The sequence below is a fragment of the Corella eumyota genome, chromosome 7, assembly GCF_963082875.1.
Source record: "Corella eumyota chromosome 7, kaCorEumy4.1, whole genome shotgun sequence".
Classification (NCBI taxonomy): domain Eukaryota; kingdom Metazoa; phylum Chordata; class Ascidiacea; order Phlebobranchia; family Corellidae; genus Corella; species Corella eumyota.
This window is the reverse complement of record NC_137496.1, coordinates 5,049,279-5,069,904: the sequence shown is the minus strand read 5'-3', so window position 1 is coordinate 5,069,904 and position 20,626 is coordinate 5,049,279. Positions and strand designations below refer to the sequence as shown.

Below are 20,626 nucleotides of genomic sequence, written 5' to 3'. Positions count from 1 at the left end.
AAAACCAGTTATGAATTTTCTCATATGTTTATAAAAATACAAATAAATACGGTTGTCTTGGTTAGAATATTAGCCCTTCGGCATTCGTACGACGCAAACTAAAACTACTGATTAAGCCACTTAATTATGCCTAGTGAATTCATTTACGCTACAGCAATTTTATAAAGGTATAGAATATGTCTTATTTAAACAGTAATAAAAAGAGTAATAAAAAATATAATTTGCAATAAAAACTGGGCGTAATATTTTAATAGATTATTTTATTTATTTAAAGAACTAACTTAAAATAACATTTTTGCCTTTGTTCAGTTGGTATAGGCATTAAAACAAAATTATGTAAAAGGATTTTAAATAAACATAATGTTAAAAAAAGGTATAGCCGCACTGTGCATGTTAGTTTTTGTGCCCATGGTTCTACTAAAAAGTTATATTCTAGTTAGTACAACAAACTTTGATTCTCTATATTCAATTGAATACAATAAACAAGACAAAATCACCAGTCAAGTAAGCATTGGACAAAAAGGTAAAGTAACTAATTTTAATCCAAAGTTATATATATTCTTTTTAGTACTAATTTAAAAAAATTTACATTAAAATAAAAATATCAATTTACAGATTTAGAGACATCAACAACTATGTTTAAAGAGTGGAAAGAAAATTCGCTTATCAAATCCAGTAAAAACATATTAGAGTCAACAACAAAATTTTATGAAACTCAATTGTATTCCCAAAAAAGACTAAAACATGCTTTATTGAAAGCTTCAAAAGAGGTTTGTTTAAGTTTAGTATAAATAAACTATTTAATGTTTTTAAAAAAGTTATACGATCTTGCTTAAGTATAATATCTTTAGACTATTACCATATTATTGTGGAAGAAATCCCACTTCAAAGAAAATATGAAGATTGATGACAAGCAGTGTGGTTCCTGCGTTCTATCTTACAACGAATCAAAGGTAAACATCATTTTATAAATTCACTTTTAGATGTGCTTATAAGTTTTTACTTCCATAGAATATGTTAAAGTTTATAGTTTTTATTGGGATTTTTTGTTTTTACAGATAAAAGAGTCGACCACAAAATCTGTTTTATTTGTTTATCCGAAAGCAGAAATTCGAAAATTACCAAAATACAGGTAGAGGCAACTCTTATTAGATTATTAAAAATCACAATATAATTATCAAAATTTAAAAGAAGTTTATAAACTTTAATCTAACAGAAGACCTGACCAGTTTTACGTTTGGCTAACACACGAAAGTGCAAGATATGTGAGCTTGGTTAAAAATAAAACGTTTCAAGATGTTGACAATCTGTTTAACTTAACTATGACTTACAGGTAATTTAAATAGATTTGTATGGTTAAGTTTTATCTAAAGTTATCTTCGATTAGATTTATTTTATAAAAAAACACTTTAAGGTTAAATATAGAAATGTCATAAACTTTCAGGCACGTTTGTATAACCTAACAGGCTTAATCTTACCAAAGTAACTGACTATTAGTTTTTGTAATAGAGTATTTATATTATGGGCTATGAAAGCATGTAAACTAATGTTTACAAAAATACATACTATACAAAGTACTTAATTAATTTCTTACAGACGGTATGCAGACATATATTTTCCATGGGGAACTGCAGCAAGCACTCTCCAATATCTTAACGACCTTGGTACAGGCGATCCTGTTAAAGATATTGATATTGCCATGTCCAAAAAGAAACATATAGCACTTTGGGTAGTATCTAACTGCGATAAAACAGTAGGCGCTAGACTTAGAAAAGCACTAACGGATGATTTGATAAAAGAAGGGTTACCTATAGACAGGAGAGGTCGCTGTTTCGAGCAAAATTTGCCATTCCCGGATGACGAGCAAGAACAAATTGAGCTTATCGAGTCGTTCAAGTTTTATATTGCGTTTGAAAACAATGAACACTGCGGCGACTACATAACCGAAAAGTTTTGGAGTAAGGCTCTAAGAAGAGGTGTGGTGCCTATTGTTTGGGGCTCAGACAAGGCAGACTACCTTAAAGTAGCGCCTCCCCATTCGTTCATACACGTTAACGATTTTGCTACCACTAAAGACTTAATTGATTTTGTCAACTACCTTGACAAAAACAACACTGCATATAGGGAGTATTTAAATTGGAGACTTACCGACGAAAAAGAATTGCTTGACTATGGAAGGACAATAGGTATGTGTCAGTTATGTCGTGTTTTGCATGGTATTAACGTAGATAACGTGTTTTCGCCTCGTTATAACGAAACTAAGCAAAATGTTCCCTTATTTGGGTATGCAAAAACACCACGGACTGTTCCTTCAATTAGAAAATGGTTTTATGAAAAAGAAAATAGAGAATGTTTGCCTAAATATTAAATTTTCTCATATTATTTATTCTATTTATTATGTTATATGATTTAGTATAAAATAAAAAAACCTTAAAAACATGTTGTTGTTTAATAAAATATAGTAAACATATTTGTATGATGTCACAATTAAACAATATAACATATTGAAATCACGTGACTGTAAGAATTCATTAACAAAAAAGAAACCAAATGTACAAGTAAAATAACTATTCACTTAACTAGGCTATGAGAAAAACAGCGCAACCAGCAAAAAATGCCGAGACAAGGTAAAAAGCCTGCGTTTCGTTTTTCACGAAATCAGTTACAGAGAAACTTGCTAAAAGGTGTTGTTATTTCAGGTACCTCTTTGATTTCGCTAACAGAATTCCGCGTTTTGTTAAGAGACAGCTTGTTTATTGATTACTTCAACAAGTTTATATGCCTACCGGTAAAACTTATGCAATTTAGTTAATATTATGCCACATTTAAAGTTAGTAAGCTAGGACAGATGCTAATATTACGGAAATCTATAAGCGTCTCCGTTGAAACGAGTAGTACTAAAATAAATGCGTAAAAGGCGAAATGTACAAAAAAGATTAGGGTAAAGGCCCGTTCACACGGTGTACGCAACGTAACGTAATGCAAGATCGCGCAACCATTTAAAATGAACAGAGTCGTTCACACGTACGAAAGTTTGCAAAAATTACGTAAGATTACGTAAAATTTTGTGGCTGGAGCGAAAATTACGTAAGATTTCGTAAGCTGTATACTTTTATTAGATATTTTTTATTAAAATTTAAAAAAGAAATCTGTAAAACTCGCAAAGTTACGTAACGCAACGTTACCTTGTCGTGTGAACTGGCCTTAAGGTTATAAAAATTCTGCAATTCCGCAATTTATATACTTGGCGGACGACGCTGATAAAGCTCCAATATTACTTTGCGCCTTTTCAATATGTAAAATATTTTAGCATTTGCAGTTGTACTAGGATAAAGTCTATGTTGTTACAGGCTTTTGCACAGCTCGTTGCATTTAGTCAAGAAAGACAGGAATTTTTATTGGAACCCAATTTGCCGCATAACCAATACGTAAGTGATATATTTAAAAAGCAATTAAGAAGGCAAGATATTCGAAATCTTTTAAAATAAACTAAAAAATAAATTTTATTAAAATGTTGCCGAATAAGATTTTGTGAAATTTCGCAAATTGAAGGTTATGCAAGCTTTAGTAACGTTAAAACTACAATTAACTTTACTAAATTTATCATTATCTGTCCCGATTTGCGCTAAGATTTAATAAATTAGGCATCAATAATTAAGTAGTGTAAATGGTAAATTATGACGTTTTTTGGAGAAGGGTCAAGGGTGAAAAAGGGGTTAAAAATGCCCCATTGCCGGTGAAATACCGTTGTCATGCGCATGGTTTTCGGTAAAAAAACATATTCGGTTAAATATTTTTCGGTAATATGTTAGCACACTGTTTTTAACAAATTTGTATGACATAATCAAATTCGCTTTTAAAAGGTTTTAAACCGTAATGGTTTGCTGGAATGGCTTTGGAGAAAGCGTTTTTCTTTATTTACGAAGAGTCGCCTGTACCACGAGTATCACTTGGCACAGCATTTGATCGAACATTCAACTGAACGAACTCATCAATATGAGTTCACTCCATCAGGTAGATTGGCCGCTACTAAACAGTGCTATATGCCTTAAAACTGTCGTGCTTTAGGTGCATAGCTAAAGGCGCTACACATCATTTTTTTATATTACTTAGATAGATATGCTTGCAAACTGACATATTTTTTTGGTTTTGTTTGTCTTCTATGTTAAGTAATTGAATTCACGGCCTAAACATAAAATTAGTTACCCCGACCCAGTTTCAAGTTGACTTAGGCTGCTCTGGGTATTATAAATTATAATTGTCTGATGTTTAAACTAATGAATGATTTTCGACTTAGCCTTTACTCAAGGGCGCTGCAGCATGAAAGTAGTTGGTGTCGATATGGCCTTATGTAGTGAAGCTAAATGTTCTAACCACTAGAGTACTCTGCCGAAAAACATTATTATTATCTTTTTTCTTTTTACGCAGAGGAGGTTGCTGTCAACGAATCTCTGGCCTGGCTAGAAACAAAATGCTTTGGAAGCGTTTCAGCAATGCGAAAGTTTCGAATATTTCTTCAGAGAACGCCGTATGCCTTCGAAATGTATCAATTCTGGCTGGACGTCGAGCGATTGTAAGGGCATAATAAGTAAACAACACTATGTTAAACAACACTAAGCAACACTATGTTAAGCAACACTATGTTAATCAACACTATGTTAAACAACACTATGTTAAGCAACACGTTGTTAGACAACACTATGTTAAACAACACTGTGTTAAGTAACAATATGAGTGATATAACTTTATATTTTCTTTGTTACACTAAGGTACTAATAAAGTTAAAAGTCTTGTAGGCTATTAACTGCTTATATAAATGCTTAAAATAAATGCTTTAAATAAATGCTTAGATATCATCACATTAAGCGTCGTTCGCGCAGCTCGATGGATTTGTTCAACCAGCTCAAAGAGAAGTTTTTTGCCGGAAGTGGATCGATGAAATTCCCGCAACATCTTCTAGACGCAGCTTGGGAAAATCTACCGGATTCTCACAAAAGATCCGGAGGAGACGCTGGAAGAAGAGATTACGATATTAAGTTTACGCTTTGCATGCAAAAGGTAAAATGGATGCAAAATTATAAACATTTCTTCTCCCTGTTTTTCATTTAAATAAATTGATTAAAAATGCTGAAAACAAAACTTTACAATTAAGTGTATTTTAAAATGTTATTTTGGAAGTTATAAAATTTAGTTTATATCGTTATTTAGGGTATGCTTAATATTTAAAGTTAATTTTTTTGTTTAGTTATGCCTTCAAAGATTGAAAACTTATTGGCAACCTCGTTACATAACAACAGCTAAGATAAAGACAAGAACACCACAAGAAAAGTCATATTATAAGCTTGCTATTCAATTTATGAAAGGAGTAAAACCGGAAAGAGAACTGGTTAACAAATGTGGAGGATATACTCGTAAAGGTAATTTGGTATTACTTGTAATTTTAACACTTTTTGTTAATAAATAGAGTGTATATCTCTTGTTATTACAACTACAGCCTCTATCGACGGTAGTTCGCCTACGCCGGGAATCGATGTGACGACCCCAGGAGGTAAAAGTCAGACGATAATTCAGCCCAAAGGAATGTTTCTTGATGATACTCCAACGGAAAAGGTCTCCGAAAAAGAGTCCTCCGACAAAAAGAAGACAAAAGTATCATTTAAATTCCACGCTCCTCCGGGACTTTCTAGCTCGGACGAAGAAGAATATCCTCCGTCTTATGATGATGAAAGAAAAAAGAAAAGAAGATCAAAAAATCAAAAAGTAAAAAAATCTCGCAAGTCATCTGATTCACGTCCAGAAAAGTCTTCTTCATATTCGGAAGAAGGAAGTAGTAGTGGAAGCGGGTAAATTACTATAAATTACAATAAAATTATTCTGTAAAGAACTTTGTGTAATGTTTTTTTTACATAGACTTAGTCTTTACATGGCCTACATGTCTCGACTATATTTTGCTTTTAAAATTCATCTTCCATATAAAAAGGCATACTTCACGTCTTAAACATAGAGTAAAATTAGTTGCCTTTGGGAAGTTTAAGATTATATTTGCCTGATAATTAGACTGCTGATTAGGTGTTGACTCAGCAGGAGTTTAACGCCTTACATGAGGGCGCTACAACATAAGAGCAGTGGAAAACGAAACCAGGACCTCATCTAGTGATATCAAGTGTTCTGACCACCACTACACCACGCTTCCGGATATTGTTACCTATATTATTTTAACCCAGATTTGAAGACGAGGAAGCTGTTGAAAGTGGCAAGGGTGTTTCATCAAGCGGTGGCGAAAGTTCTGAAAGTTGGGAGGGTGTGCATGACAAATTTCGCAAAAGCAAAAAGACAAAAAAGTTTCACTACCAGGACAGGCACATTAGTCGCTCCGCTGGCTCAAGAAAACAAAAGTTTGAACAATTGTTGCAAACATCTTCCCACAGACGAACCAGTGTTACAGCCGATCAAATTAACGTTAAGATTAAGACAAAAGGAAAACGAAAATTACCTCAAAAGGCAGGTTTAATCATTTTAAAAAAACTCTCATATATTTTGAAAAAATGGGTATGAGTTATATTTTTATATAAGGATTCTTCGAGCCTTAACTGCCGAGTTAAATTCGAGCACTTAGGTGTATTTTAATTTAAATAGAGAATTATAAATTATACTGTAGGCCATATAAGGCCATTTTTCAGCCTAAACTAATAGGCTATAATCAAACATAAATACTTAAGCATGTTTCTCATAAAAAATCTTACTATATTAGGCTATATAAGGCTATTTTGAGCCTAAACTGTCAATTGAATAATTAAATTTAATCGGCAAGAAAACAGTTCCTACACTAACAAGATAAAATTTAGATTGTTGACAACACTGTTGACGAATTGGAAGATGACAACGCGTTGGGTGGATCATGCGATACAGATGCAAGTAGTGCACCAACTTCACCGACTAGTACCACAAGTAGAAGAATGTCTAGTGCGTTAAACAGGCCTGATGCTATGAATTTGGACAATATAGGGGGGAAGGCGTTACTAAAGGTAAGTAATAGTAAAAGTTAAAGGCAATCAATTTGTTTACAATGTTCTTTAAGTTCAAGATAAGCAGAAGGCAATTAAATGCAAAACAATTTTTTATAATTTGGTTGATAGTAATATGTTGAAGTAAATATTATGTTGAAAGTCACATATGTGTTGTTGATATTAATTGATTGACTGTGAGTAACTATTCAAAGTAAGTATTATATTAAAAATAAATGTTAAAACTGAACATTATATTGAAAGTGGGTGTAATATTAAAAGTATTTTGGTTAATGGTAAAAATTTCGTTGAAAGTAATGTTGTAGTGGTGTAGTTTGTTTAAAGTGAGTCATATATATGTTAAAAAATACTTAAATAAAGGTAGGTAACATACTAAAAGTAAGTAAAGGTAATATTTTGAAGGTAAAAAAGATGTTTAAGTTAGAGATGCAATGTAACTATTGTGGGTAAAATGTTAAAAATAATTTTTACAGTAAAGTTTACAGTAAACTGGACATAGTTTCTTTGTATTTAAGGCAGCATTGCGCATCCCATCCAGTACCACTCCGCCATCGTTAACCGGTAATGGTAACGAGAATGAAGGATTTCTCGGCACGACCGGCTCGTTTTGGGACCTTTCGCAAGAAGACATGTCTTCTAATATGCTAAGAAAACATTCCGGTTCGTTTGAAGGGAAATTTGTCGACGGTGGCGGGTAAATATAAAATTCAGTAAAGTGACTCTTTTTTTTGTATATATCTTTATCCTCAATGTGAGAATGTCGAATGCGCGACTTAAACATAGAGTAACATCAGTTACTCCGACCCAGTCTCGAGTTGCCTGTGGCAGTTTGGAATATTATAGATTATAATTGCTCAGTAATTATTCTGCTGATTTAGTGCTGGTTCAGCAGGAATTCATACCGTTTATAGCGCCTTACTCAAGGACGCTACAGCATAAGATCAATTGGGATTGAACCCACGACCTCATGGTGGTGTAGCAAGTGTTCTTACCACTAAACCATGCTGCTCTTACAATTGTATTTTAAAACACAGCAATTAAAATATATAATTTGTTTTAATTAAGGTTTTATAACAGTGCTAAACCATTTGTCAACAGGGTAATGTTATCTAAGTTGGGCGGAGTCGGCTCAGGGCGAAAAATGAGTAGAAAGGGATTACAAGATTCTATCGGTTCCACTGCTACCATGGTTACTGCTGTTAAGAAACGAAGACCTAGTGTTAGAATCAAACCAAGAAAGGCAAAGGTATAGTAATCTAGGCAAACAAAAATATAATAATTATATAACACATTGACGTTATGCTTTACGGTTCTCGAACAAATTCTAATACCTTAGGCTACTTTATAGTCTTCGCTGATTTTCTCTTGTGTATCATAATTCTCGCTAATTCGCCTTGTCAATTCTTCTCGCCAATTCTTCTCGCCTTTAACGGTTCTCGCTAATTCATTTTTTGTACTTAATAATTCTCGCTAATTCTCCCTTTTCTTTTACGGTCCTTGCAGATTCTTTTTCGTACTCTACGGGCCTAGTTTTTAAGGACCGTGAAGTACAAGTGATTCATCATATTTTTTATTTTTAGGTTACTACGCTGACTTTCAGTTTGTCTGGAGACGGCCCAAATACAAAAGATGAAAAACCGAAGAAGGTCGACAAAAAGAAAACGCAAAAAGCCGCAAGGAAAAAGATACTAGTTAAAGCAATAGAAAAATTGTACAAGCTAAGCTATATAAATAAGGGTCGCCCGATAAGGACTAGGATATATATTTTTCCTCGATGTGGAAAGGTCAACTGCACGGCCTAAACATAGAGTAACATCAGTTGCTTCGACCCAGTCTCGAATTACCGTTGGCAGTTTTAGATATTATAGATTATAATTGCCACAGTTATGCTGCTGATTAAGTGCTGGCTCAGCAGAAGTTTATACGGTTCATAGCGTCTTACTTAAGGGCGGTTCAGCAAGAAAGCAGTGGGGATTAAACCCACGATCACATGTGGTGTAGCAATTGTTCTTACCACTACATCACGCTGCCGGACGAAGCTCTGAAATTAAAGTCTAAATATTCTGCCATATAAAGGATACAGTTAATCTTTGTTATCTTAAATCAAATTTTCTTTCCGAGTATTTTTCAGGCATGTAGCTCCTGTTCAGTTAAAATGGACTTTTACTATGGAGCGAGACTACCAATACAGAAACGACCCGAAAAACAAGAGAATGATTATTGCCCTACAGACCGACCACGTGGCAGCCCACCCGTTTCAGCAGTTTTTGGTTAACACGGACAACGAAGAGCTGCTGGACTACTTGAGTTTTTGGCAGGACGTCGAAAAAGTCCGCTGGGATTACCCGTACGGAACGATGAATTTTACCGTCTTCATTGAATCAGTAAGTAGAATGGACTTAAAAAATTTTACTTAAAATAAGATGTTTTAGGCTTACCTAAAATATAAGTAAGGCTATGGTAATTTTTTTCTCCAATTTCCCAATAAGAAGACAGGTTTTTAATAGTTTTACCGGGTAAGGTTGTGATATTCAGACGTTCTTAAGGTATCCGTATAGTGTGGCATTGGTGCGACTCGAACCCGAAGTGGCTTGTAGTCTGACGCCATGATCGGTATACTACAGTATAAGGCAATGGTATTTTTTTCTACTTCTTTTTTTTTCCTAATGGTAATTTTAATTGATTGTTGTCTTAATTCAATGGTGCTTAGTGACCAATATATGCATGTCCATTTTTTAGGTTACAGAATACATAAAACTGCCGTTTTGTCGCACGACTAAATTAGAATTGATATGCGATTAAATTAACACGGGCAAATATTAAAGGGTTGTGACTATATAACAATTAAAATGCAGCATGTAGGGCGAACTATTGACTAGTATATCTAATATTTCTTTCTTTCATACATTTTCTGTTAATAGGTCAGGTCTGTTGTCACTCAATATCTTCTTCCCTCATCCCCATTCCATATAGAGTCTCCAGAAAATCTCAGGAAAGCGATAATATTCGAAGTTCTCACCACCGACTTGAGGGAAATACCTTGGGAGTTAAGAAAACTGCACATGGAGGTTTTCGAAGATCTGAAATGTAGTTATGAGGCTTATTGTGTGCAAGAGATACAATCTTTTTACAACGCCGCCGTAAGTTAGATCTGTTTTAATAAACAGCTTTTATATTATTAAGTTTGTGAATTATATTATTAAGATTGTTTTAGGCCCTTGATTTAACATATATAAAACTTAGATTTATACCTATATACTTCAGATATTTAAATAGAAGTGTTTTAATCCTTTGATGTGACATATATTGAATTTGGATTTATATACTCTAGGCATTTAAAAACGGAGTGTTATATGCCTTAAATGTACCATATAAGAAACTTAGATTTATATTTATATACTCTAGGCATTTAAAAACGAAAGGTCTTGACTCTAGGCATTCAAAAACGGAAATCTTGATTTCACATTATGCAACTTAGACGTATATTTTTATACTTCAGGCATTTAAGACAGAGGACGAGACGATGTTTGACTCTCGAAACTCTCATTTACCTGCGATCAATTCCGAAAAACAAAACTTGCTACTTCCTCCTATTATAGCAAGACGGATTCCCGACTCTGCTCCCCTGGCACCCTTTCTGCCGAAAAAGTTGACGCATCTTTCCTCCAACGAAGAAAAGGCGATGGCCGAGAAGTTGGGTCGAATCGAGAAGGAGATGAAGGGGCGAATGATGCGGGCACATAAGTTGGTGATTGAAAGTAACTTACCAAGTAAGAACTTTATTGAGTTTGGTTTCTTGAGTTAGGTTTCTTAAGTTAGAAAGCAAACTTAAATTTTCTATAATTTTTTTTTAATTAAAAAAATCGCCGCTATTTACTTCAACATTTTCTTTTTTAGTTAAGAAAACTCAACTTTTACTTGACTTCTGTATAAAAAAAATTTGATATTTTCTTAAATCTAATGCTCTTATTAAATGAACTTACTATTTACTTTAATCGTTTTGAATGTTATGTTTGCTCGTGAGTAGGAAAACTCAATAACTACTAAAATGTGTTCAACCCTAAGTTAATTACTTAAATTGTTTTTTTAAATTTAAGTAAAACTCATAATTTACTTGATTTTTTTATTGAAGGCGGGAGAAGTCATTTGCCGATCTCCGAGTTACCAGATAAGGATTCAGGACTCGAGAGTGATGAAGATGGAAGAGTTGGAACTCCGCTTCCTCCAAAAAGAGTACTTGGTGATTTTTTTAATATATGTAAACAACTGTAGATTGTAACTTAAAATCAATGCTTATTTATTTTTATTTTTTTCTTTCTTCATTTTTTTATTTTCTTCTCCTTTTTTACTAAATCTTAATTACTTATTTTTCTTGACGCAGAAACGCTTTAAAATAATGATACCTAATATTTGTTTGTGTGTGTTTTGTTTCTACATTCTTTATTTAAATAAATTAAAACTTTTATTAAATAAAAAAAATTGCTTGTGTAATAAATTAAATAGTCACCGGCAGCGTAGTGTAGTGGTAGAAGCACTTGCTACACCACCATGAGGTCGTGTATTCAATTCCCACTGCTCTCATGCTGTAGCGCCCGTAAGTTAAGCGCTATATACGGTATGAACTCCTGCTGAGCCAACACTTAATCAGCAGCATAATTATCGGGCAATTATAATCTATAATATTCCAAGCTGTCACAGGCAACTCGAGACTGGGTCGGAGTAACTGATGTTATTTTATGTTAAGGTTGCGCACTCGACCTTCCCACACCGAGGATAAAGATATACACAAAAAAATGTTATTTTTGACAACTCAACTATCCAATAAATGGCTTAATTTTAAAGCAACGCTTTTTTTATTTTTTAGAACCACCAGTTGATATGAAAATGCTGGCAGCAAGGTCTATTCGACAATATCCCGAGCCTAAAAACCCAATAGTAACTCAAGCTAAGCTCAAAGTTGTGAAGCGCCATCCAAACTCAGCAATGTTTTTTAAACCTATCAAACGTGGCGGCCACTATTTAAAACGGCCAATGACACGACCAGCGTAAGTTAAGTAATATATTTTTTTATATTTATTTATCCTCGATGTAGGAAGATCGATTTTACGAACTAAGCGTAAAGTAGAATCAGTTACACTTTGACCAATTCTCAAGTTGCCTTTGGCCCAGACTAAGTCTTGAGTTACCTCTGACAGTTTAGGATATTATAGATTATTTTTTCCCAGTAATAAAGTGTTGGCTTAGCAGGAGTTAATACTGTTTATAATGCCCTTTTCAAGGGCCCATCGAATAATAGCAGTGGAGATTGAACACAAGACTTCATGTAGTTTTAGTTAAATTTAACTACTTTTAACTGTAAGTCTATTTACGCCTAAACTGAAATAACATTTAAATAATGCTTCTTAGAAATTTCCACGAAGTCTTGCACGACCAAACTCACGTTGAGTTTTTCAAGAGGTACTTGAAGGCATACAGATCAGATACCCCTTTCTTGTTCTGGTCTTCAGTCGAAGCATTGAGGAATACAGATACCATCAAAAAACGCCAGAACAAGGCGAAGTTAATTATCAAGCGTTATTTCCACAACGCGAAAATGCCTGCGACCAAGATTTTGCAGTGCAGTGCCGACATTATTCGGTAGATATTATCTAATATATTAGTAACTTTGTGTTTTTAAAATAAATTTATTAGTGTCCGGTAGTGTGGTATACCGGTTATGGCGGCTGAGAACAAGTCAAAATGTTTCGGGTTCAAACCGCACCATTACAACACTATTCACTCTTGAGCCCGGCGTTTACGTATATATTAATCACGTTTTAACTGCACACCCTTCCTTACCCAATAAAAATACAAAAACCTATCACTTTAAAGAAAGAGGTAGCTTTAATGGACAGGTGTATAAAGTAGCGTTAAAAGATATCATTTTGCCGGTCTTAAAGTGGCATCTCTTTAAGCTTCTAATATAAATAAACAATGCTATATTAAATCTATTACCAAAAAATGTCTGTGATAAATTAGGTTTAACTCTTATATTTGATCCAATTTTTTGTTTAGACTGCATTACATGACCTAGTTTCTTTTTTACGTCGATTTACAATGTCGAACAGCCTTCTCCTTATTAAAATGGTGTTTACAAGACTTCTTTTTAATCTTTAAACAGGGAAATTCCATATCTCGACGTTGTGACTACATCAATGCTGTTGACAGCTCAAAATGTGGTAGCAAATGCTATTGAAGATCGTTGGTTCCGAAAATACGCCGACACTTTTACAGATTCTATGTTTACACATCCAAGCGACGTAATCAGCATTGCTGACAAGTCTGTAAAACTCAAACAGGGACATCTGGTAAGCAAATTACTTTAGGATTTAACATAGTAGCAGTTTAATTGAGAAGGATAACTCATAGGGTTCCTCTTAGGCCCTTTAGTTTTCAATAGTATCAATAGTCATATCATTGACTAAGGTTTAAATGGTCTAAAGTTTAAAACGCTCCAAATCTATGGTTTTTGTCTCATTAGCGTTTTTTTGTCTCATTAGCGTTATAGTGGTAAAAAACTTAAACCATATCATCCTAGAGAATTTTTTTTAAGGATTGTAAAGCCGCATGCTTATTACTAAATCATACCAGTTTCTTTAATATTGAATTATCACTTTTCGAGATATCACGGCTAAGAGTTGCAAAAAAGAAAAAAATCATACATTAATTTGTTTAAATTCGTAAAAAAATGAAACGAGCTTGGGCCATATTTTTAGAAACGAGCTTGGGTTATATTCAACGATTTCATCAAACGAGCTGCGAAGTTTATGAGATGCATGAGAGAGGAACGATTCGTTTACAGCTTCCGAGAGTTTTTGAAAAGGGAGGTCGACAGAGAGGACGCAGTGCGCGCTCCAGACGACAGCATGTTATCGGGTAAAACAAACTAGATTGAAAACATTTTATTAAGACGCGTGACAGATCTATTCGTGCCGAGCTCAAAGACGATTAGTGTGGCATTGGTGGGACTCAAACACGAAACCTTTTGGCTCGTAGTTCAATGTCATAACTATGCTTTACCTCACTATCGACTTTACAGACTTATTAATAAATTAATTTGGGTATGTTTGCCCATTCTGAAACCGTTTGTGTCATTTTTAATATTAATCAATCTGATGATGTCAATATACCGGCAGATTGGTGTAGTGGTAAAAACACTTGCGGCAGCACACATGAGGTCGTGGGTTCAATCCCCACTGCTCTCATGCTGTAGCGCCCTTGAATAAGGCGCTATAAATGGTGTGAACTCCTGCTGAACCAGCACTTAATCAGCAGCATAATTTTGACAATTATAACCTATAATTTACCAAACTGCTAAAAGCCATTTGAGACTGGGTCGGGGTAACTAATGTAACTCTATGTTTAGGTCGCGCATTTGACCTTCTTACATCGAGGATAAAGGTATATACAAAAAAGTGTACTAATTTAGAGTTTTGTAGATAATTTTGTTTATTTGTTAATGAAATGTAAAAACTTTGGGCTTACAAAATCCTTGTCATCATTTTTGCAGATATTGTGGCGAAACGAAGCGTTAATACGATGGCGTTGCTGGATCTCACTCGAAACAACAATGAGCCAGAAAGAGAAAGAAAAGGTTTGAAACAACGTATTATTAACGGGCAGCTGGTCACCTACGAACTTCTACATAATGATTTAAGCTTCTGGCGAGAGATACAATGGTAATATATATTGTTGTATAAATCTTGTGAACTCTTTTCACGCCAGACAATGATATTTTTGCTTGCATGGATTGATCTCTTGAAGTCCTTGAATAGATTTTAGAGTCTTTGAACAAGGCTCTTTATAACTGTAAATATTCTGCTAAAATTATAAATTGATTTGGAGAGAAAATGACTAGTCATCTTTTTTACACCAAGGCTGAAAAAAACACAAATTACTTATTTTTAGTTATAAGTCGATGGCGGATTGCAGTACAGCCATGGATGTTATGTCGAAAGAACCGCACGGCAAAAATAAAATGTTGTCTTGGAAAGCCAAGCTTATTGTGGACTGTTATATCGACTCATCTATTTTGCCAGCAGTTAGGGTATGTTCTTTAAAGAAGATGACATTTTTCAACATATATTTATCCTCCATATTTGATATAGACTTCAAAAGCTAAACATAGAGTAATATTTGTTACCCCAATTCAGCCTCGAATTGCCTTTGGCAGTTTGTGATATTAGAGCTATAATTGCCCGACAATTATAAGCTGCAGATCAAGTGTTGGCCCAGTAGTAGTTTATACAGTTTGTAGCGCCTTATTCAAGGGCGCTTCAGCATGAGAGCAGTGGAAATCGAACTGAGGAACTTATGTAGTGAAGCCAAGGGTTCTGAACACTGCTTTGGATACCATATTCAATGTTTCCTATTAAATGACATTCTTGCAAAGGTTTTAAATTTAAAAAATTAGGTCAATGTGCCCCAAGAGGTAGCTGATATAACCACAGAGGCTCTCCACAACGGTTTGATCGACCGAGCTTTATTTCACGAGGCTACTATTTACGTATTTCCACTGCTGCTAATCTTTTGGAAAAAGTAATAAACTAAGTAATGAGAAACTTGTATTGTCTGATTGTATAGATGATATTCGTGATGTGGCAAGGAGAAATTCACAGGTCTAACCATAGAGTAAATATGTTACCTTGACCCAGTCTCGAGTTTCTGTTGGCAGTTTTGAGTGATATTGAGAATGTTGACTGTTAACCAATCTCCCGATTGATTTAGGCTATAGTCAAGAGTTTCTATAGTTTTAGAGTCAAACTTAAAGGAGCTACAACATTAAAGCAGATCATATCAAGTGTATAATATCATGTTGTAAAGCAAAGTGTATTAATCACTTCGCCTTGCTGCCGACATCATTAACTCACCCATTATATTTTCGACCTATAAAATTAAGTAGTAAAAATAATTCTAGTTAATTTAAAATTGCAACTCTGTCCGTTTTTATTTTGCAGATTTTGCGACGAGTATTACAAGTACATTCCTACGCTGTCAAAACGCTTTAAACAAATTTACGGTCTCAAGATGACGCCGGTAATTGCAGAAGCCATGAGAAAGCAAAAACTTGCTGGTAAACGTGGACTTAAAGATGATGAAGAGAAAGAAAAGTCCCTAAAGCCGAAATATTCGTCGAGAATTAGAACAGCGGATTTGCCGGATTACTTGAACATGGATCCGAAAACGTTTAAAAAGCGGAGAGGTTCTCCGTTTGGAGATTTTATATCTGTTATTTAAAATACCTTTTTTTAACTTATTGGCGGCGCTGCAAAGTTGTTAAATACCCTAATCATCACAACATAAGGCCGTTGGTTCGACTACCACTGCTTCATGGTTGTAGCGTCCATGGGTAGGTTGCTATAAACGGTGGTTAAACTCAAAAATTTAACAGCAAGGCAGCATACTGTATTTATAATAACTTATACCTCGAGAAGACAACTTTTTGTTATATTTATTTATTTCGACGTGGGAAGTTCGATTTTATGACCTAAACATGGAGTAACATAAGTAACTTTAACCCAGTCTCGGCTTGTCGTTGGTAAATTAAAATATTATAGATTTTTAATGCCTGATAATAAATCTGCTATTAAGGTGTTGGCTTGGCAGGAGTTCAAACCGTTTATAGCACCCCACGTAAGGGCGCTACAGCATAAGACCAGTGGGGATCAAACTTTAAACTGGGCTAGATTTTAGCAATAAAAAAATAATAACAAAACAATTAAGTGATATTTTTTGTTGTTTTATGTAAACTTTATATGTTTTTATTATCTAGCTGGTGATGACATGAGCCTCCGATTGACGTTTTCAGTGAGCAAGGGAGTAACTTTAATCGAACCGATCCGTAGACGAAAGTTTAGTATGATGAGATGCGCAAGGTAATTATTCATGCGTTTTCATTTAAGTTTTTATCGTTATGAACGCACACTTATGAAATTGTATGTTGACATATCTAATAAATAAGCGATTTTTGTTTGTGTAAACGCAGAATTCTTTTCTGCAACGCTGTATCATGAATATAGGAAGGGGAAAAATTGGCTTTAACTACTAGGTCCTAGGTTTAATCCCCACTGCATTCATGCTATAGCGCTTGCTAATAAAATGCTACAAACAGTTCGAACCCTTCATAACTAACCAAGTCAGCTCGGAACTGTGTCAGGACAAATGTTTAGGCTGTAGATTTCTTTATCCTAGATGTGGGAAAGTCGAAAGCGCGACCTAAACATAGAGTAACATAAGTTGCTCTGACCCCGTCTAGAGTTGCCTGTGGCAGTTTGGGATATTATAGATTATAATTGCCCAGTAATTATGCTGCTAATTAAGTGCTGGCTCAGCAGAAGTTCATACCGTTTATAGCGCCTTACTCAAGGGTGCTACAGCATGAGATCAATGGGGATTGAACCCACGACCTCACGCATGGTGTAGCAAGTGTTCTTACCACTACACCATGCTGCCGGTTTTTGTTAAGGATAAATAAATTTTAGGCCAATTATTAACAACTGTTAGTTAACTTAAGGAAAATATATCTGTTTTCTTATTTCCTTAATATTATACAGCCCCGAAATTCGACACTCCAATCCTTCAACTGTGGGTGGTTTCAGAAGTACCTCTTCAAAAAACAAGTCGAGCCCCAGAACCCCGAGAAACAGTAGACGGACGGGGGTTCTAGACATTAACCTCCTTGAGCATTTTGCTAATCTTTCTATGCCGTCAGATAATAAATAAAATTTCAGACATTGTGATGATCATAAGCAAATTGAGCAAAGAGTTTTTATTTTTAAGTTGTTTTATGACCCTAGACCAATTTGGTACACTATTAAGTCAAACATAACAAAAACAAATTGAGTTCACAAACTAATAAACCAAATAAAAAACAAACCAATTTTGACTGGGTTTAATGCGATCTAACATAATCTACTACAACAGGCATTCTATTATTACTATCGAACTGTAGCTACAATATCGAAGGGCTGAGGCCTTAGAACCACCATGCTTTTGCCGTCCACATCAGGTTTAAAACCATCAACAAAATTAAACTTAAATCTTTGCAGTAAACCGACGACGCAAAAAAACAACTCCATATTAGCTAGCTGTTGGCCAACGCAATGTCTCGTTCCGATGCTAAACGGTATCACGTGGGGCGACTTGATAAATTTACCGTCCCGTAGATGGCGCTCCGGAGCAAAAGCGTGCGGATTTGGCCAGCGGTCTTGGTCAAAATGCACGGCCCATATGTTACCCAAGATAATAGCCCCTTTTGGAATACGATACCCCATTAGCGTGGAATCGTAAGCGCACGAGTGGGGCAAGGCAAGTGGGACTGGGGGTCGCATTCTAAAAGTTTCCTAGAAATAGTAAAATAAAGTTAAAGTCAAAATTTTCTAACAAAAAACAAAAGTAGTGTATCAAGTTATTTTAGTATCCATTTACTTTCATTTTTTTGTATATGAAAGTAAAATTTAACAATCTAGCCTAAACATACCTGAATGACTGCCAGAACGTAAGGCAGTTTCTCTTTGCTTGACATTGTCAAAATTCTGTCTTGGCCAAACACACCTTCAATTTCTTCTGCCATTTTTTCCTGGACCTTTGGGTAATAACACATAAAGAAAACGATCCAGGAGATAGTCGACGAGGTTGTGTCAACGGCCGCCACGAACAAGTCGCGGACGAGCGACACCAACTGATCGACTGAGAACGAATAATGTGGTGTTTTATTGCTTGAGGATAAACGACGCGTCACATGAGGCGCTAGAGATGGTTTTACAGGCGTTTGTTTTCGGCGGGTCCTAGTTTCAGGGACGGTGAGAAAGTTGCCGTATTTAGGTGTCGAGGGCCGACGGGGGGTTCGCGATTTGAACATGTTGTTGTTGGAGTCGCTATCTCGTCTTGTTGATAGTTTTCTTTGCCTGAGACTGGGTGATTGCTGGCGACTGGATCGCCTTCGTGACCTGCGACCTGTAGGGTGTTGTAAATTCTTATCATGTTTGAGCTAGTTCATATCATAATGGTGATTGGTCAATTTTAAAGACAACTTTGCTTTTTACAACCTAAACTCCAACTAAAAATAAACTATATCAACTTAATAATTCAACTCTAGTGTTTATTTTAATAAAATAAATGAAAATAGTTTTAATAAATTTGTTTGTCCTTGCCTTAGTTGTCTTAAAAAAAATGGAAATAAAACTAGGTAATTTATTATCGATATGTCAAGTAGGCAGGCAACAAAGAATAATAGCTGTTACCTTTACCCAGTCGTAAATTGCCTTTGCCAATTGTGATTCATATTGACATATGAATCACAATTGGCAAAAAAATCCTACACCCGATAAACAGTTTGAAAATAAAATTAAAATATTTTTTTAAAGTTAAATTTATTATAAAAAAATTGTTAAATTCTTACTAGGAGTGTGCATTTGTTTTCCCATCGCCTTCTCAAGAAATCGGTCTATGAAGTCGCGCATGCGCGATAAATGGAAGGTTTCCACGTGTTTATCTATTTCTCTTTGTATGAATCCGTGCATATTTTTTTGAAAGACTTTAGCCATGCTCGCAATCTTCAAGAAGCCTGGAAAGTATTTTAGAGACGGCGCAAACATCAGGATCCCCGACAAGGCGTTGTACTTGTTCGGTTCGATCATTTTCAACAACAACTTCCTAAACTCTGGGTTTTCTTGGGGTAAATCAAAGCCGAAGATCATCTGCGAGATAACGCTTGCCACGTTCTCGTAAATAATTGGGTCAAACGCGAAAGGTTTTGATTTGTGGCCAGCTTCAACACACATTGCTTCTATTTTACTACACAGACTTCGGGTTGTGGCTGTCAACTTATTCCCAAAGCTTCGCTTTCCCATACCGAGCTCGCGCAAAGTGTTAAGTGTAAATTTACGCTGGACTTTATGAAAGTCGTTGGCGTCGACAAGTAGAAGGCCAAGTCCGTCGGCAAAAAGCTCGACCGTGGAAGGACGGTTGGCAAAGCTTCCGCTTTTAGCGAACGCCTCGAAAACAGCTTTGTAACTTCCCAGCACAACAACGTTTGCAAAGCCCATTTTCATCATGCATACATCTCCGTATTTCTTGCTCCATTGCGCCAACACGCGTTCAGGCTTATCTCGTAACGCCAGGATATTACCTAGCAGTGGTAAACCGTTACTTCCTGGCGGAGAATTTTCTGGTCTTTTGCTCCATAGAATCCATATTAGACAGAAGGCTATGACCAGTAACGCTGAGATAATAAACTGATCGAAGAAGACGGTAGAATCAAAAACAAGGCGTTTAAAAGTAATTAACAACTGCATTTTTAAAAAAATTAGTAACAAAAAAAGAAAACTGCAATGCAATGTTATAAGTTATTTTTATCAATTAGACTTATTACATGAGGCCCTTAAAATTTCTTTCTACCGAGTATGTTATCTGTAGTATTTATTCTCCAACGTTATAGCTTTTTTACCCTAGCTTTAACTATGTAAACTATATATTGTAGTAGGTTATTAGTATGTTATAATTGCATTGGTTTTTATAGCTTTCATATCTAATCATCTTTGCAGTTCTAATATTTTAAAAAT

At 35.1% G+C, this 20,626-nt stretch overlaps 3 protein-coding genes across 3 annotated transcripts; 2 read left to right on the top strand and 1 right to left on the bottom strand.

Annotated features, from left to right (window-relative positions):
- The first annotated feature begins 326 nt into the window (after window positions 1-326).
- Window positions 327-2,368, top strand: LOC145760153 (3-galactosyl-N-acetylglucosaminide 4-alpha-L-fucosyltransferase FUT3-like). The gene is made up of 6 exons (XM_082574031.1): window positions 327-523; window positions 616-770; window positions 852-953; window positions 1,059-1,132; window positions 1,217-1,333; window positions 1,597-2,368. Exons 1-6 carry the CDS (start codon window positions 361-363, stop codon window positions 2,366-2,368), a joined length of 1,383 nt encoding a protein of 460 aa, XP_082430157.1. The 5' UTR covers window positions 327-360.
- Window positions 2,369-2,614: 246 nt separating this feature from the next.
- Window positions 2,615-17,919, top strand: LOC145760152 (uncharacterized). Its single transcript, XM_082574030.1, has 26 exons — window positions 2,615-2,788; window positions 3,351-3,428; window positions 3,864-4,014; window positions 4,429-4,573; window positions 4,851-5,058; window positions 5,246-5,417; window positions 5,495-5,843; window positions 6,225-6,501; window positions 6,846-7,025; window positions 7,541-7,719; window positions 8,124-8,271; window positions 8,606-8,818; window positions 9,140-9,409; window positions 9,947-10,165; window positions 10,525-10,795; window positions 11,158-11,265; window positions 11,890-12,070; window positions 12,432-12,662; window positions 13,186-13,372; window positions 13,781-13,940; window positions 14,575-14,743; window positions 14,973-15,111; window positions 15,478-15,602; window positions 16,022-16,279; window positions 16,838-16,939; window positions 17,618-17,919. The coding sequence occupies exons 1-26, from the start codon at window positions 2,615-2,617 to the stop codon at window positions 17,784-17,786; spliced, it is 4,863 nt and encodes a 1,620-aa protein (XP_082430156.1). The 3' UTR covers window positions 17,787-17,919.
- An 82-nt stretch (window positions 17,920-18,001) lies between these two features.
- Window positions 18,002-20,359, bottom strand: LOC145760151 (cytochrome P450 2J4-like). Its single transcript, XM_082574028.1, has 3 exons — window positions 19,465-20,359; window positions 18,544-19,019; window positions 18,002-18,406 (listed from the first exon to the last, which is right to left on the bottom strand). Exons 1-3 carry the CDS (start codon window positions 20,357-20,359, stop codon window positions 18,002-18,004), a joined length of 1,776 nt encoding a protein of 591 aa, XP_082430154.1.
- Window positions 20,360-20,626: the final 267 nt, after the last annotated feature.

Coding starts and splice junctions, on each gene's coding strand:
- LOC145760153 (XM_082574031.1), top strand. CDS start 361: ATGTTAAAAAAAGGTATAGCCGCACTGTGCATGTTAGTTTTTGTGCCC. Junction 771..851: donor TATTGAAAGCTTCAAAAGAG/GTTTGTTTAAGT, acceptor TAATATCTTTAG/ACTATTACCATATTATTGTG. Junction 1,133..1,216: donor CGAAAATTACCAAAATACAG/GTAGAGGCAACT, acceptor TTAATCTAACAG/AAGACCTGACCAGTTTTACG.
- LOC145760152 (XM_082574030.1), top strand. CDS start 2,615: ATGCCGAGACAAGGTAAAAAGCCTGCGTTTCGTTTTTCACGAAATCAG. Junction 6,502..6,845: donor AACGAAAATTACCTCAAAAG/GCAGGTTTAATC, acceptor GATAAAATTTAG/ATTGTTGACAACACTGTTGA. Junction 11,266..11,889: donor TCCTCCAAAAAGAGTACTTG/GTGATTTTTTTA, acceptor TTTATTTTTTAG/AACCACCAGTTGATATGAAA.
- LOC145760151 (XM_082574028.1), bottom strand. CDS start 20,359: ATGCAGTTGTTAATTACTTTTAAACGCCTTGTTTTTGATTCTACCGTC. Junction 19,020..19,464: donor AAAACAAATGCACACTCCTA/GTAAGAATTTAA, acceptor AACACCCTACAG/GTCGCAGGTCACGAAGGCGA. Junction 18,407..18,543: donor ACGTTCTGGCAGTCATTCAG/GTATGTTTAGGC, acceptor TACTATTTCTAG/GAAACTTTTAGAATGCGACC.